Source organism: Erythrolamprus reginae, chromosome 2 (assembly GCF_031021105.1).
Source record: "Erythrolamprus reginae isolate rEryReg1 chromosome 2, rEryReg1.hap1, whole genome shotgun sequence".
Taxonomy (NCBI): domain Eukaryota; kingdom Metazoa; phylum Chordata; class Lepidosauria; order Squamata; family Dipsadidae; genus Erythrolamprus; species Erythrolamprus reginae.
Genome location: NC_091951.1, coordinates 336,201,658 through 336,218,858, shown reverse-complemented (window position 1 = coordinate 336,218,858; position 17,201 = coordinate 336,201,658). Strand labels below are relative to the sequence as shown.

Genomic DNA, 17,201 nt, shown 5'->3' with positions numbered 1-17,201 from the left:
GAGCTGAGTCCGGGAGCAAATTCGCTCCCGGACTCAGCTCGAAAGCGCCGAGAACGAACGGCAAGGAACGGCTTGTCCACGCCGTTCATTCTCAGCGCTTTCGAGCTGAGTCCGGGAGCAAATTCGCTCCCGGACTCAGCTCGAAAGCGCCGAGAACGAACGGCAAGGAACGGCTTGTCCACGCCAGTTCATTCTCGCCGCTTTCGAGCTGAGTCCGGGAGCAAATTCGCTCCCGGACTCAGCTCGAAAGCGCCGAGAACGAACGGCAAGGAACGGCTTGTCCACGCCGTTCATTCTCGCCGCTTTCGAGCTGAGTCCGGGAGCGAATTCGCTCCCGGACTCAGCTCGAAAGCGGCGAGAATGAACGGCGTGGGCGGGCGAAGGGCGGGCGGCAGCGAGGAGTTTGCGTGGGCGGTGGGGAAACTCCTCGCTGACGCCAGCAAGAGGGGGAAGACTCAGGGAAGCCGCCCAGCAGCTGATCTCCCGGTTGCCATCTACGCATGCGTGCCCACGGGCACGCATGCGTAGATGGTATTTTGACTTCCGGGTTGAAAAATAGCGAAGTACCCTGTTCGCAATGGTTGGGGACGCAATAAACGGGGGATCACTGTATCTACTATTAAAACCAAAGGAAATTAATGGTGAATTTAATTAGTAGAACATTGGTTATCTAGATCAGTGTTTTTCAACTACTGTGCCCTGGCACACTAGTGTGCCGCGAGACATGGTCAGGTGTGCCGCGAAGAAGGAAGCTCAGGTTCCAGTCTCGCAACTTTTTGCTGAGAGAGAAAGAGAGAATGAGAGAGAGAGAAAGAGAGAGAAAGAAAGCAAGAGAGAGAGAAAGCAAGAGAGAGAAAGAAAAGAGAAAGAGAACGCAAGAAAGAGAGAGAAAGAAAGCAAGAGAGAGAGAGAGAGAAAAGGAGAAGAAGGGAGAGAGAGAGAGAAATGAGCAAAAAGGGGAGGAAAAAAGAGAAATGAGAAAATGATTGAGACAGAGAAAGAGAGGAAAGAGAGAGAAACAAAAGAGAGAAAGAAGTGACTCTTGATTTAAAGCATATGATAAAAAGCACCCAAAGAATAAGAGAGAGAAAAACCCCAGCCCTCACCTGTTTTGGGAAATGGTTCAAGAGTGTGTATATATACACACACACGGGGGAGGGGGGGAAGGAGGTAGGGATGGAAAAAGAGAGGAGAGTGTCTTAGGGTGTCATCTTGTGTCATTTTGGTTGGTGGTGTGCCCCAGGATTTTGTAAATGTAAAAAATGTGCCGCGGCTCAAAAAAGGTTGAAAATCACTGATCTAGATGACAAATTTAGAGGTCGAGGTATGGGAGTATGATATGTACCAAAAGTAAATAGTTTGGAATTTGAAATTTATTTTTTGGATTATATGTGACTGACTAATGAAATACTGTTTTTATTGTAACATGAATAGAAGGTATTTTAACAATGTATTGAAAAAGTTTGTATGGAAGAAAAAAATATATATACCTGGGGAAAAAAGTAATATGCTTAACAAATTCAAATAAAATTTCTCTGGTAATGAAAGAAGCAAGAAAGATAACAGTTTTTAGTATCCCAATCTTGAATTAGAATGAATGAATGAATGAATGAATGAATGAATGAATGAATGAATGAATGAATAAATAAATAAATAAATAAATAAATAAATAACACATAAAAAGACAGAAGTATAGAAAACAAATTCTAATTCAGATATTGCCAAGAACTACATACAAAAAACTCATTCCACGAACCTTCTTAACTTGAAGAGTAAAAGTAAGATTTTTAATAACATTCTTACCTAGGAAGAGGCCTGATTGAAAATAAAATTTACCTGCAGGAACTCTCCCCCTAATTTGTCAATTGAAAGATTTTTTTCAAGAATCAATTCAGAAACATGTTAGAATCTGGAGACACCCCATTGGGTATAATGGACTACTGTATTAATTAAATGTACTAGTTATACACTCAGATATATTCACAGAGATACTGATAAACCTTCATAATCCCAACCTATAATAATTCATCTCAACCCAAATTTATCCTGCCCAACACTTCCTTTCCTAGAAGTATTATCTCACCATTCCTGCTCATTTTTCCATGTTCTGCTTAGCCAGTTAATAGGTTAGTCAAAAGATGAATTTATTTATGAAAGCTAACCCTTGTCATACAATTTACGTGTATTACATTGCTTTCATAAGAATTGAACATATTGAAAAATGTACCTGTTCGTGGAGATTAAAAAATGCTTTCTGGTACTGATTTTTAGTAAACATTTTAATACTGTAAAAAATCAATACAGTACCATATTGAATTTTAATTCAACACTATACTGATTTTTAACAATTTACATAGGATGCAGAATATTAGAACAACATTCTTGGTAAAATGTAGTGGTTGTTGTACAGATAATTCTTGGGTTAAGAATGAGATTCATTCCTAATTCCTTTTTTTCCCCTGTTTTAAATAATTTTTATTACAATTTTCCAATTAAAAACAAAAACAACAATAAAAAACAAACAATACATCATGCATAACAAACCTGTAGATCACATATATGTCAAATGTAATTCCATTAATACAGTTTTAAACCATTCCTAATTCCTAATGAACCACAATGGCTCAGTGGTTAGAGTGCAGTACTGCAGCCTACCTCTGCTGACTGCCGACTGTCTGAAATTTGGCAATTCAAATCTCATCAGGCTCAAGGTTGGATCAGCTTTCCATCCTTCCAGAGTGGGTAAAATGAGGATCCAAATTGTTGAGGGCAATATTCTGACTCTGTAAGCCACTTAGAGAGGGCTGTAAAGTGGTACATAATTCTAATTGCTATTAAGCAAATTGTTTTTTATTTGTTGCAATTTGACTTGGTAGCTACAAAGACTTTGATTTAACAACCATTTTCAGTGTTGTTCCTCCATTGAGAAATACAGATGGAAAATGTAGAGCCTGTGACTTTTTGATGCAAAAGTCAAATATATACGGTAAGCGATATAGAAACATAGAAGACTGACGGCAGAAAAAGACCTCATGGTCCGTCTAGTCTGCCCTTATACTATTTCCTGTGTTTTATCTTAGGATGGATATATGTTTATCCCAGGCATGTTTAAATTCAGTTACTGTGGATTTACCAACCACGTCTGCTGGAAGTTTGTTCCAAGGATCTACTACTCTTTCAGTGAAATAATATTTCCTCACGTTGCTTTTGATCTTTCCCCCAACTAACTTCAGATTGTGTCCCCTTGTTCTTGTGTTCACTTTCCTATTAAAAACACTTCCCTCCTGAACCTTATTTAACCCTTTAACATATTTAAATGTTTTGATCATGTTCCCACTTTCCCTTCTGTCCTCCAGACTATACAGATTGAGTTCATTAAGTCTTTCCTGATACGTTTTATGCTTAAAACCTTCCACCATTCTTGTAGCCCGTCTTTGGACCCATTCAATTTTGTCAATATCTTTTTGTAGGTGAGGTCTCCAGAACTGAACACAGTATTCCAAATGTAGTCTCACCAGCGCTCTATATAAGGGGATCACAATCTCCTTCTTCCTGCTTATTATACCTCTAACTATGCAGCCAAGCATCCTACTTGCTTTTCCTACTGACCGACCACACTGCTCACCCATTTTGAGACTGTCAGAAATCACAACCCCTAAATCCTTCTCTTCTGAAGTTTTTGCTAACACAGAACTGCCAATGCAATACTCAGATTGAGGATTAAAATATTCATCCTCCAAATGAGGAAAACACTTTCTAAACCATAAAAACGTATGCCTCTTTGAAATCTGTTTATTAGTTTTTAGTAGTCACAATAACTTTAAGTTTGGCCCTATTTTAGAAACAAGTGGGTTTCTGGTATGTATCAAATTCATTATACTGTTCAAGTAATGCTATAAAGGTATATTTGTGTAACTTGAGAGGAAAATGTGAATCCAATCGAAGAAACTCATCTTTTCATTTCTCTTTTTTTCCATAAGGGACAACTATACTCTTCAAATCAATCCTAATTCTGGACTTTGTAATGAAGACCATTTGTCTTACTTCACCTTTATTGGTCGTGTTGCTGGATTGGCTGTATATCATGGGAAGCTTTTAGATGGTGAGTTGAATAAGGGGAGACTTAACTATAAAAGCGAGTTTGGGCTTCATAAGTAGAGTGCGTTACATAAGTAAAATACTATAACCGATGCAAATCGTTCAGAAGATCTGAGAGTATAAATATATTTTCCTTTCTATAAATGCTTTGAAAAACAATAAAATTGTTACGATGGAGCAATAAAGCAGAAAGTGTGTGTGTGTGTGTGTGTGTGTGTGTGTTGGTAGGGGGGGAAAGGCAGAAAAAATATTCTCTTCCCATGTGCTCCTTTTAAATAATTTTCATTTATTTTTTCCCCATTGAGCTGAAGTTTTTTTAATTCACTAGTTCGTATATGCCACCCATTTCCCAATAGCACTATATGCCTGTTTCTGATATTTATTATATTATAGTTCATTGTACGCTCAGCAAATATTAAGACTGAACTTGGCATTTTTGTCCACTTATCGAGTCCTTTACAGTTGTTCACATAGTCAGCCAGATGTTTAGATTTGGCATTTTTATTTACCTATCCAGTCCTTCCCAAGGACCTGGGTTAAACAGATGTTATTGTTTGAGGATGTTAAAGGTATTGAAGTTTTCTTTACATAGCTAAATGTCAAATGCACAAGTATATAAAGAAAGAAAAAGGAAATTAGGAAAGAGAGAGAAAGAAAGAAAGATTAAAATAACAATTCCCACACTTCTTTATAGCAGTTACCTGCAGAAACAAACTCATTATATCTCTTCCCTCCTCACAATAATCCTTTCAGGCCATTATTTGATTTTTTTTTCCATCCCTCAAATCTAGAAATCACCCTTTCTCTTTTTTCTGTGTTTTAGCAAAAAGTCAATTAAAGGTTTTCAGACTTCTATAAAAAGTTATTTTGTCCTGAACAGACTGGTTTTGCCAGCTTTCCTAATCCTAATCTTCACAATCAATTCCTCCATTGTGAATATTTGAATATTTCTCCATCGTTGTGCATATAATAATCTTACTGCTCTTACCCTATATAAAATCAGACTTCCCATAAGTCTTTTTTGGCCATGAATCTCAATAAAATGATTCCCTGTGTCAATACACATCTTCAAAGTTCTTTGTATTATCAAAGAATGTTTTTACATTTATTCGCTTTTTTCCCCCCTTTCTTTTTTTCGTTTCACAAGAACATTCATATTTTTCGCATTTCCTTCAGTGACGGGAAGTCTTTTTTATAAACACTTTAGGTAATTTCTCTGGTGCCTTTTATTAACGGTACATTTTGCTATAAAAACCTCTCTGTTAAATCATTACAATGTGATTTTTTTCAGACCTCTAATGAATGTATTGCTAGTATTGCACACACCTGTAGTAAAATTTGAAAGAATGCCCTGCTGAAGATTTAAGAGAGTGGGGCAGGCTGTCTCGAAATGGCCAATCCTGCAGATAAATTTTGCCAGTATTGGGTTCCCACCAGTGCGGTCGACGTCATTACACCGCTAGCAAAAATGGAGCTGAGCGTGCATCTCCGAGTGACCAGCAGGCGGGCACAACCGCACAATACCTGGCTTCTACGCATGTACGGAAGCAAATAAATCAACAAAAATCGTTGAGATCTCTCACGCAAGAGCATCCTTATGTGAGATTTGGCTTTCTGCACATGAGCAGAAGCCAAGTCTTGCACCCGCGCCTGCCTACCAGTCACCTGGAACTGTGCGCGAAACTGCACCTGTAGCGGCAGCGATGAGGAACTCCCGCCTGAATTTCACCTAAGCCCCATAAGGATTTTACATCAAAACAAACACCTTCAATTCAGCTTCCAAACTCAACAGCAATTAGAGTAGCCTTTTTAACACTTCACCTGCTGAGCTGGGGTGGTGCAGCAGGTAGAGTGCTGTACTGCAGGCCACTGAAGCTGACTGTAGATCTGTAGGTCAGCGGTTCAAATCTCATCACCAGCTCAAGGTTGACTCAGCCTTCCATCCTTCCGAGGTGGGTAAAATGAGGACCTGGATTGTGGGGGCAATAGGCTGGCTCTGCTATTGCTATTTGTATGCCGCCCCGAGTCTACGGAGAGGGGCGGCATACAAATCAAATAAATAAATAAATAAATAACAATAGTGCTGAGTCTAAGGAGAAGGGTGGCATAAAAATTGAATAAATAAATAAATAAATAAATGAATGAATAAATAAATAAATAAATAAATAAATTAAAAAACCACAGAAAATGGCCCTTGGTTGCAGCTGCAGGGGAGGTTAGAACAGTTTCAAATGCTGCCCCACCACCACTGGGCTACATGTGAGCCTTTCCCCCCCCCCTTTGTCTGCAGAAGTGTTTAAAATCTCTGGAAAAGGTAGCCAGATGTGCACTGCGGTATAATTTTTCTCTGTCTTCTTCTTAGTGAAAAACAGTCTTTTGAGATTGGTTGGAATAAGATGCAGCTCTCTACCAAGCTGTTCCATCAGTTTCCTAAAGCTACGCAATTAAGAAAGGATTTGAGTTCCAACCTAGTTCTTGCACCCCATAGCTAGATATGTTCTCTACTTTTATTTTTTTGCTGTTCTGTTTATATAGCCCTCTCAGTCTCATCCCTTCTTTAATACATGAATTACTGAAATAATACCTTGGTTTTATAGTTTTGGGATTTTCCAGATAGGCAAAGAAACAGGGCGGTTTACAGCATTAAAAAGTACAAAATCGACAATGTAAAATCCTATGCTAAAAGCTTAAGAAACCAAATAATTAAAACCTACTCTTAAGAAAACCAAAACATTTAAAACCTTGACAACCTTAAAAGAGTCCATTTTGGAGTAAGTGGCATATAAATACAACAAACAAACAAACAGATACCATTCAGCCAACATTCATCTCATCAAAATCATAGTAACTGGGGCAGGTATCAACAATCAATGGCCCCAGGCCTGCTGGCAAAGGTGTGTTTTTAGAACCTTGTGAAAGACCAGGAGGGTGGGGGCAGTACAAATCTCTGGAGGGAGTTGGTTCCAAAGAACTGGAGCCACCACAGAGAAGGCCCTTCCCCTAGGCCCCACCAGGCGACATTGCTTGGCTGATGGGACTTGGAGAAAGCCAACTCTGTAGGATCTGACTGGCTGCAGGAGACAGTCCTGTAGGTAGTCTGGTCCTAAGCCATGTAGGTTGATTAGTATCTTCAAATTAAATTACCAAAGTCATACAAAAAAAATCAGTATAATTTTGTGCCCTGGAAAACTTTTTCGTTGAGAATGATTAAGCTTGTTCTCAGAAAATTATTCATACTGAATACATTTGTGTAGTACTAATCCAACATCGTTTATCTTTTTTCAGTGCCTAGCTACCCCGTGGATAGCAAAAACTTACATTTTGTTCGTTCTTCCCAGCAGCCATATTTGAGGGAGAAAGATTGTCATAATTTTCTGCCCACAGCTAACAGTGGCCTCAAAGAGATAAATTCTAACCATTCTTTTATACAAAGAAAAAACATTAAGTTGAAATAATTACCAATGCATCTTTTAAATTTGGATCATCTTCAGCAAGGATAATTTCTCTTTTTTTTGAAGCTGTTTTCCCCTTCTCTGTTGCTACGCACACATATTTCTTAAGAAATATTTTATATCCCTGAACTCAGGGAAATATTTTCTTTCTTTCTCACTAGGTTCCTATTAGAAATTGTTCATTTCTTTCTGTATTTTCAAGAAATGTAACTCCTTTCATGTTTTCTAACACATATATCTCTGGCTAATCCTTAGCTGCCTTTGATTTTATGGATGGTGTGTTTGGGCGGTATGACTGTTTTTAATAGGGTTTTTTTAAAGACTGTTTTAACATTGGATTTGTATATGATGTCTTATTAGATTAGATTAGATTTATTGGATTTATATGCCGCCCCTCTCTGCAGACTCGGGGCGACTCACAACAATGGTGAAAAACAGTACATAGTAACAAATCTAATATTTAGCAATCTAAATTACAGTTTTAGGTTAAAAAGTACAAAAAAGAAACCCAATATATAAAAAACAAGCACACAATCGAATCATACACAAAAACTACATGGGCAAGGGGGAGATGTTTCAATTCCCCCATGCCTGACAGCAGAGGTGGGTTTTAAGGAGTTTACAAAAGGCAAGGAGGGTGGGGGCAATCCTAATCTCCGGGGGGGTGATGATTCCAGAGGGTCGGAGCCACCACAGAGAAGGCTCTTCCCATGGGTCCTGCCAGATGACATTGTTTAGTCGACGGGACCCGGAGAAGGCCAACTCTGTGGGACCTAACCGGTCGCTGGGATTAGTGCGGCAGAAGGCGGTCTCGCAGATATTGTTGTGAGCCACTCCGAGTCCTCGGAGAGGGGCGGCATACAAATCTAATAAATTATTATATTAATTATGATTAATCAGCTGATAAATTAAGAGCTATCCACAATTCATTTTTAAGGTCAAATGTAGTAGATCAGGGGTGTCATTCTCTTATTTAATTGAAGGCCCATCAGGGTTGTGTTTGATCTTGGGGGGCTGAGGTGGGTATGGCCAGCTCGACATCTCTGGTATTGGGGCGCCTGGGGCAGCCTGAGTGCTCTACCAGCGAAAATGGGCTCTCAAGCTCCATTTTAGCAGTGACAGCCTCCTACAACTCTCTGCCAGTGAAAATAGAGCTACGGCGGGCTGCCTGAGGCCCTATCAAGCTCCATTTTCACTGGCAGAGGCACTGCAGGCTGGTCCTTTTCTGTTTCCAGGGTAGCCAAAGGGCCCGATCTAAGCAGCCCATGGGCTGGATCCATCCCCCAGGCTTTGAGTCTGACACCCCTGTTTTAGATGGTAAAGGGTTCATTTATAACAGGGAACCATTTTTAATTAAACTTTGTTCCTTTGTTTACAGGTTTCTTCATTAGGCCCTTTTATAAGATGATGCTGGGAAAACCAATAACCTTAAATGACATGGAGTCTGTGGTGAGTAAACACTGGAAGCCCTATTAACATTTTTAATTTTGTGTCTTACGTCTTCTCTAGAGATTTATTTTAATGTCACTATTCCCAGGAAGCTCCAAAGTTTGATGCTTGAGTAGCATCATGAGATCAGGGACATATACTGCTTGGGTTTTACTTTCTAACTCTCTAATAAAGCTTTTTTTTTTTTAACCAATCTAACAAGGTAACAATTTCAAATTCCTATTATGATTAGATTCAGCATGAAATGAACAATTAGCAAAATATTTTCGCAAGGCTTTTTTTAATCAGAAGTTTGACAGCTGCTTGAAACATTTCCATGAAAGACAATAATGAGCATTCCCAGTGGCTTAGTAGCTAAGACATTTATTATAATAATAATAATTATTATTATTATTATTATTATTATTATTATTATTATTTATTGGATTTGTAGGCTGCCCCTCTCCGCAGACTCGGGGTGGCTAACAACAATAATAAACACAACATGTACAATCCAATAATAAAAAACAACTAAAAACCCCTATTATAAAACCAAACATACACACAAACATACCGTGCATAACTTGTAATGGCCTAGGGGGAAGAGCTATCTCAACTTCCCCCATGCCTGGCGGTATAAATGAGTCTTGAGTAGTTTACGAAAGACAGGGAGGGTGGGGGCAGTTCTAATCTCCGGGGGGAGTTGGTTCCAGAGGGCTGGGGCCGCCACAGAGAAGGCTCTTCCCCTGGGGCCTGCCAACCGACATTGTTTAGTCGACGGGATCCGGAGAAGGCCAACTCTGTGGGACCTTATCGGTCGCTGGGATTCGTGCGGTAGCAGGCGGTTCCGGAGGTCCTCTGGTCCATTGCCATGTAGGGCTTTAAAGGTCATGACCAACACTTTGAATTGTGACCGGAAACTGATCGGCAGCCAATGCAAGCCACTCTATCAGAAAAATCAACAGTTCGAATCCCTAGCGCCGCGTAGTGGAGTGAGCTCCCATTACTTGCCTCAGCTCCTGCCAACCTAGCAGTTCAAAAGCATGTAAAAATGCAAGTAGAAAATAGGGACTACCTTGGTGGGAAGGTAACAAGCATTTGGATGCACTGATGAAATTTTGTGCTTGGATTCATGTTTAAATCATTTTACACAATAGTTTCACCGGATGACCTTATGCAGGTTCATCAAAGGGACAGCGGGGCCATCTAAAACATTACAAAAAGATATTGACAAAATTGAACGGGTCCAAAGACGCGCTACAAGAATGGTGGAAGGTCTTAAGCATAAAACGTATCACGAAAGACTTAATGAACTCAATCTGCATAGTCTGGAGGACAGAAGGAAAAGGGGGGACATGATCGAAACATTTAAATATGTTAAAGGGTTAAATAAGGTTCAGGAGGGAAGTGTTTTTAATAGGAAAGTGAACACAAGAACAAGGGGACACAATCGGAAGTTAGTTGGGGGAAAGATCAAAAGCAACGTGAGAAAATATTATTTTACTGAAAGAGTTGTAGATCCTTGGAACAAACTTCCAGCAGACGTGGTAGATAAATGCACAGTAACTGAATTTAAACATGACTGGGATAAACATATATCCATCCTAAGATAAAATACAAAAATAGTACAAGGGCAGACTAGATGGACCATGAGGTCTTTTTCTGCCGTCAGACCTCTATGTTTCTATATGAGAGCAATGTTCAATCTTGTGTGTATTATACTGTATCTGTTCTGGTCTCCGGCTGAGGCCACTGATAATGGGAATAAAGGATTGCTAAATGCAAATATTTGTAAAACACCACATCATCTTTATTTTTCTTTCCTTTGTTCCACACTGAATCATCTCGGCACGCAGCGCTAATCTCTTATCATAAACTTCAGTATGCAAGGCAACATCAAAATCATTAAAACATTCCACAAGTCATTCTAAGATTTATGGCAAGTCAGAGTTAGCCCAGAGTCATAAAAGCTGCAATTAAAAGCACACAAGGAATAGCTTACATTCAGAACTGCTTGAAAGAAACCTCCATATTTCTTAACACAGATTGACGACTCAACTCTTCTCTTCCGTTGACACCTGGACGTGACGAATTAATTGCTTAATTAATTAACCCGTTCCTCTCCTTAATATTTCTTCCCTGACACTTGCTCTCTTCGCCTCTGCAAGTGTCTGAAATAAGGATTTACCCATCTAGCATCTGCTTCTCCTTCACTTGAATCTGAACCCATAGAAATGTCCTGTGGTTGGTCTCCTACTTCTTCTGCCTCTGTTTCTGTTTAAAAGATCTAAATCCCTCGTTATCTGACTTCTGTGACATTCAACTTATCCACTTGATGTGTTTTAAGAGTACTAGATGTATGCCAGGTCAGTTGAACCAAAAGAAATTAGCTGGTAGACATCTTTCAGTATATTCATGTCACATTTTCAAAAAGAATTGATTCATGAAAAACAATATTCTTCCTACAGGATAGTGAATATTATAATTCCTTGAAATGGATTCTGGAGAATGATCCCACAGAACTGGATCTTATGTTTTGCATAGATGAAGAAAACTTTGGACAGGTATGTACATGTTATTCCAGCAATTTTCTTGCATTACAGTGTTCCCTCGATTTTCGCGGGGGTTGCGTTCCAAGACCGCCCGCGAAAGTTGAATTTCCGCAAAGTAGCGGTGCGGAAGTAAAAACACCATTTTTGGCTATGGACAGCCAAAAACTACCCCCACACACCCTTTTTCAAGGCAGCGCAAGGAGCCGGGCTTGAAGTTGGGGGCAGGAGCGACCAAAGTGCGGAGGCCGGCAAAGATTGTTTTGAATGTTGGCTGCCCCCGCCCCCCAGCGCCTCCAGCCCCCTTGCCGCTACCCCCCCACCCACCCAATCCACCCCTCTCACCGGCTTTCTTGGGACACGGGTCCTCCTGCAGCAGCGCTGGCGGCTACGGCTTCTCATCCTCATTCGGCCGCTAGCCGCTCTGAGCGCTTTGAGAATGCCCGCCCCTCTCACAGTCCCTTAGCTGAGAGTTCTTTCGTCCCAGCTATCGGCAAGGGGGCTGCAGGAGAGGCGGGGCAGGCATTCTCACAGAGAGGGAAAGAGAGAGGGAGAAAGAGAGAGAGAGAGAGCAAGAGGGGGGAGAGTGGAAGGTAGAGAGAGAGAAATGATAGAAAAAAGGGGAGAAAAAAAGAGAAATGAGAAAATGATTGAAGCAGGGAATGACAGGAGAGAAAGAGAGAGAGAAGTGACTCTTGGTGATGACGTATGACATCATCGGGTGGGAAAAACCGTGGTATAGGAAAAAAACCGCGGAGTATTTTTTAATTAATATTTTTTGAAAACCCGTGGTATAGCCGTTTCGCGAAGTTTGAACCCACGAATATCGAGGGATCACTGTATTCTAAAATGTTCATTTGCAAGTTTTTTAAGTATTGCATTGTGCTATATACTAATATCCCAAGAAAACATTTGAACACGTTTAAGCAAAAATTAATGCTAAATTTGGCACTCCACAGTCTCATATTTCTGAATATCTCAGTTTGGGTTTATTTTTTACACAAGAGAGATTGAACAACAAATAAATAATTTTCAGCAGAATGATACATGCAAAAATGTATAATATAAAACAGGAGGAAGAAAATGTAATATATCCTATGTCCCTAATATATAGATTAAATTGCAATTATTAAAATGTGTGATATATTGATTTCTTGCCGAGGAAGAAACATTTATATTTTGTAATGCCAACATGACTTATATCCTTAAGATTTTTATTAATATTGTTTTTTCATTGCTTATTTGACCCCTATGACAATCATTAAGTGTTGTACCTCATGATTCTTGGCAAATGTATATTTTCTTTTATGTACACTGAGAGCATATATACCAAAGACAAATTCCTTGTGGTGTCCAATCACAGTTGGCCAATACAGAATTCTATCCTATCCTATTTGAAAACTCTTGCCATAGTTCAGTCTTTCAAAGCAAAGGCATTCAGTCTCAGGTTTTTCTACCACAGTCATGAATATATTTTTAAACTTTAAGCTGTTGAATTTTCTTTTACACGGAACAAGGGTGAAAGCATTGTATGTTAAAACTTGTGATTCTTTTAAAAGCTTCTTACATAAATCTCACTTCTACATTTGCTGGAGATTGTATCACAGTCATGTTTCTCTCCGAATTATTCTCATTAAGAAGCTTCATATGTGTTAACTTTGCCAGTGTTTAGCGTCAGGTATAAAATGTCCTTCCTGGGTAACCCCCACAAGCTAACAGTCACTCTTAATGTTCCTGTGAAATGCTGTAATTTGAGGTAAAACTTATTAGCCAGAATTTACGTTAGCAACAGCTTATTGCCACATCTGAAGTCACAGATGAGTAAGCTTGTGATAAACTTGGAAAAAAATCTATTCACTGTAGCATTCTTCATGGCGAAGATGAAAGGTTTTTAGCAGAAGACTACAATGCACGGTAAAAGTTATTGGCACATAAGTTTCACAATAAATTATTATTATTTTTAATTTGAGTTTATTAGCTACCCATCTCCAATGGGCCATTGTTGCAGTTGCTATGAGCTTTTCTGTTGTTGTTTTTGAGGTCAGTTTTTTTAATTTCAGACCTGAAACAGAGGAAAGAAACATACCTAGGATTATATTTCTTTTTTATCTATTTATCTATCTATCTATCTATCTATCTATCTATCTATCTATCTATCTATTTATCTAATCTATCCTATCTATCTATCTATCTATCTATCTATCTATCTAATCTATCTACCTACCTACCTACCTACCTTCCTATCTACATACCTATCTATTTGATTTCTATGCCACCCAATCCCAATGAACTCAGGGCAGCTTACCAAATAGAATACAAATACAGAAAATACAAAGTAATAATCGAAGTCGAATATAATATCTAAAACTAACCCCATAAAAACCCATTTATTATAAAAGACATAAACATATACATACACACCATTCATACAGATTGGCCATGAAGGGTGTACAATTCATGGCCCCCAGGCCTGCCGGCAGAGCCAGATCTTCATGACCTTATGGAAGGTCAGTAGAGTGAGAGCAGCATGGACATCGGGGGTAGTTGATTCCATAGAGCCCAGGCAGCCACAGAGAAGGCCCTCCCCCATAGTCCCGCCAACCTGCATTGCTTAGTCGATGGGACCTAGAGGAGGCCAACTCTGTGTGTTCTTATTGGTCTCTGGGAGGCGTGTGACAAGAGATGGTCCCATAGATAGTCTGGCCCTGAGCCATATAGGGCTTTATAGGTAATAATCAACATCTTCAATTGTGCCCAGAGACTAAAAGGAAACCAGTCCAGTTCGCGGAGCATAGGTGTTATATGGGCATACTGAGGCATACCCATGACAGCTCTCGCAGCTGCATTCTGGACTACAGTGGTACCTCGACATACGAGTTTAATTCGTTCCAAACCCGAGCTCGTAAGTCGATCAACTCGCATCTCGAACAAATGCCTTTAGACTTTGTTTTTCCCCTCCGAGATAACCAGAAGCAAGGAGATTCTTGCGCCACCTAGTGGAAGCTCGACTCGTATCCCGAATTTGAGCTCGGGTGTCGAACAGAAATTTTGCTGGCGTCACGGCTCGTAACTTGGAATGCTCGCATGTGGAGCAGCTCGTATCTAGAGGTACCACTGTATTTGCAGTCTCCGAACACTTTTCAAGGGTAGCCCCATGTAGAGCGCATTGCAATAATCGGTTGCCATGATAGACTAACCTTTTTTTAACACCTAATTGAGAGCTTTCCCACCAGGTGGGAATGAAAAATATTACATTTAAAATATATGCATGCTTGCTTGTTTGAGCTTCTCAAAACAGCTACCGTATTTTTCAGAGTATAAGACGCACCTTAGTTTTTGCGGAGGAAACTGGGGAAAAGAATCTCCTTACCAGATATTCATCTGGCTAACTTCCTTGGTCTGGTCAGTTTCAGCACATTATTTTATCTCCTAGTTAGGGCTTTAAAAAAACCCAACCTCTTGGATGAGAAGCGAAAAGTTTTCAAAGAAAAATCAGAAAGTCCAGTTGCCTCTTTAAAAAAAGCATCTTTGGGACAGTGGAGGCTCATTTAATGCAACAATGTCCAAAGACATGAGTGACTCAACTTTTATTCAAACACATTGCTTTAGATTTGCCTTGTTATACAGGTATACAACAAAAATTGCAACGTGTAATTTTTTTTTCTCTTTGTGCTCTTTTGTTACTTTGCAAAACTGAATTTATAAATGTAGACACAAATGTCTGCCTGATGCTTATCAGTTTGCCAAAAAAAAAATCAACTTAGGAAACATTTGCTCATAATCAGCATACTTTCCCTTGGAATTTATTACTTTGTTTGAGGATGTTTAAGCCGTACATTTTCTTTTAATCCTACAGCCAGTGCAAAGCAGCTCTATTGGGTTTGCAGAGATACCCAACAGTACTTGATCGGTATTCCAAAAACTGCCATTGATGTCCTTAGGGAACGTTGTTAATCCTTTTATAACTGAACAGATGACATGTCAATCTGTCTTCTCTTTTGCTTGTTAATGAAACACGGTGCTTGATTCGGATCGACAAATTACACTACATCTGTTCAACTCTTCTTAGAACCTAAGCCCAGGACATTTTGTCAATAACAACTAAAATAATTAAATAACCTAAAGGAAATTTAAAATTGGAGCTTGACCCACATTATAGGTTAAAAAAAAAAGTATTAGAACAGCAGAGAAATGGTGCATTTCAAAATATAATTAGTTGGTGTTAGTTGGTAACTAACCAGTTTAATCATGCTAAAATAGGTCTATTTCTCCATGTTTTTATCTTTGCAGACATATCAAGTTGACTTGAAGCCAAACGGGTCAGATATCATGGTCACAAATGAAAATAAAAGGGAATATATAGAGTAAGTTTTTTTCTTAAAAAAAAAAACTATTTACTTTCTCAGTTTATGTTTTAGCAATTGGGATGGCTTAGAGGTTGAAAATGGATTTCAAGAAGACTATCATAGAAACCATAGTGAGGACAAATAAAGGGAAATATTTCTTCAACCAGAGGGTTGTTGGTTTATGGAATTCACTTCCAGAAGAGGTGGTGACAGCTGTCAGCCTGGATAGCTTCAAAGCAGGATTAGACAGATTCATGGATGCCAGGTGTATCGGTGGTTATTGAAACGGATGTCCAAGTGCCGCCTCTATGTTGGTTGAGGCAGGAAAGATTTCCTTGGGTACCATTTGTTGGGGTCAAGGGAAAGGGAGGGTCTTGCCTTCTCTTTCTGCTCAAGATCCCCATGGACAATTGGTGGGCCACTGTGTGACACAGAATGCTGGACTCGATGGGCTTTGGCCCGATTCAGCATGGGTTTTCTTATGTTCTTATGTTCATACACATGTAAACTCTTTTAGAAACAGTTGTAGACAGGCATCCCAAATCCATATTCATTTGTTTCTGTTTATTTAATTTTAAATACCAAGTTTGATACCCCTGGTTTAGAGAATAGGGTTTGCAGTAAAAAGAGTAGAAAGATTACAGGTAGTTCATTCAAACAGTGGCACTGAAACATGGACTTAAAATTGGCCCTTGAAGTTCCACCCATACCAGCATTCCTGGAGTCATGTGATTATGTTTTGGATGCTTGGCAACCAGCTGGCGTTTGTGACAGTTGGAGAGGCCTACAATTACGTGATCAGCCATTTGCAACCTTCTCTGCCAGCTTTCATTAAGACAAGTTAATGAGGAAGCCAGCTAGAAAATTCTAGTCCCCATTATCATTATTTAAGTGAGGACTATCTATAAAATAGAAGCAGCTTGCCCAATATTTAAGCAATGTTTGGTTTTTTAGTAGAGAATGAGTCCAGAGTTGCAGGAACCCTAATAATGAAAGTAACATACCCTGTTTCCCCAAAAATAAGACGTACCCCGAAAGTAAGGCATGTCAGAGGTTTTGCAGAATTTGCTAATATAAGACACCCCCCGAAAATAAGGCATAGTCAAGTTTACATACGGTACGGTGGAAAAACACACGGTACCATTCAAAGCTGTTCATAGCGGTACCGTAATAATGTGGCGTCCCCTGCTGGCTCCTTCCATCGCTTTGTACCGTCCAGTACAGCAGACACAGTCTGCTGCTGTCTCACCGCCATTACAGTCTCACACTACAGTCCGTAGACTGTAGTTCCTCTGGTGGCCGGAAGCTGCAATAGCGGGAATATACTG

The 17,201-nt window shown here is 39.6% G+C and overlaps 1 protein-coding gene across 5 annotated transcripts in view; it reads left to right on the top strand.

Annotated features, from left to right (window-relative positions):
- NEDD4L (NEDD4 like E3 ubiquitin protein ligase) overlaps nucleotides 1-17,201 on the top strand; it is a 441,323-nt gene that overhangs the window by 410,895 nt on the left and 13,227 nt on the right. For all 5 annotated transcript variants that reach the window (XM_070743513.1, XM_070743512.1, XM_070743511.1 and 2 more), the window contains 4 exons: nucleotides 3,981-4,102; nucleotides 8,929-8,999; nucleotides 11,447-11,542; nucleotides 15,818-15,891. In XM_070743513.1, coding sequence (XP_070599614.1) covers nucleotides 3,981-4,102; nucleotides 8,929-8,999; nucleotides 11,447-11,542; nucleotides 15,818-15,891 — 363 coding nt within the window. The remainder of the gene's footprint in view (nucleotides 1-3,980; nucleotides 4,103-8,928; nucleotides 9,000-11,446; nucleotides 11,543-15,817; nucleotides 15,892-17,201) is intronic.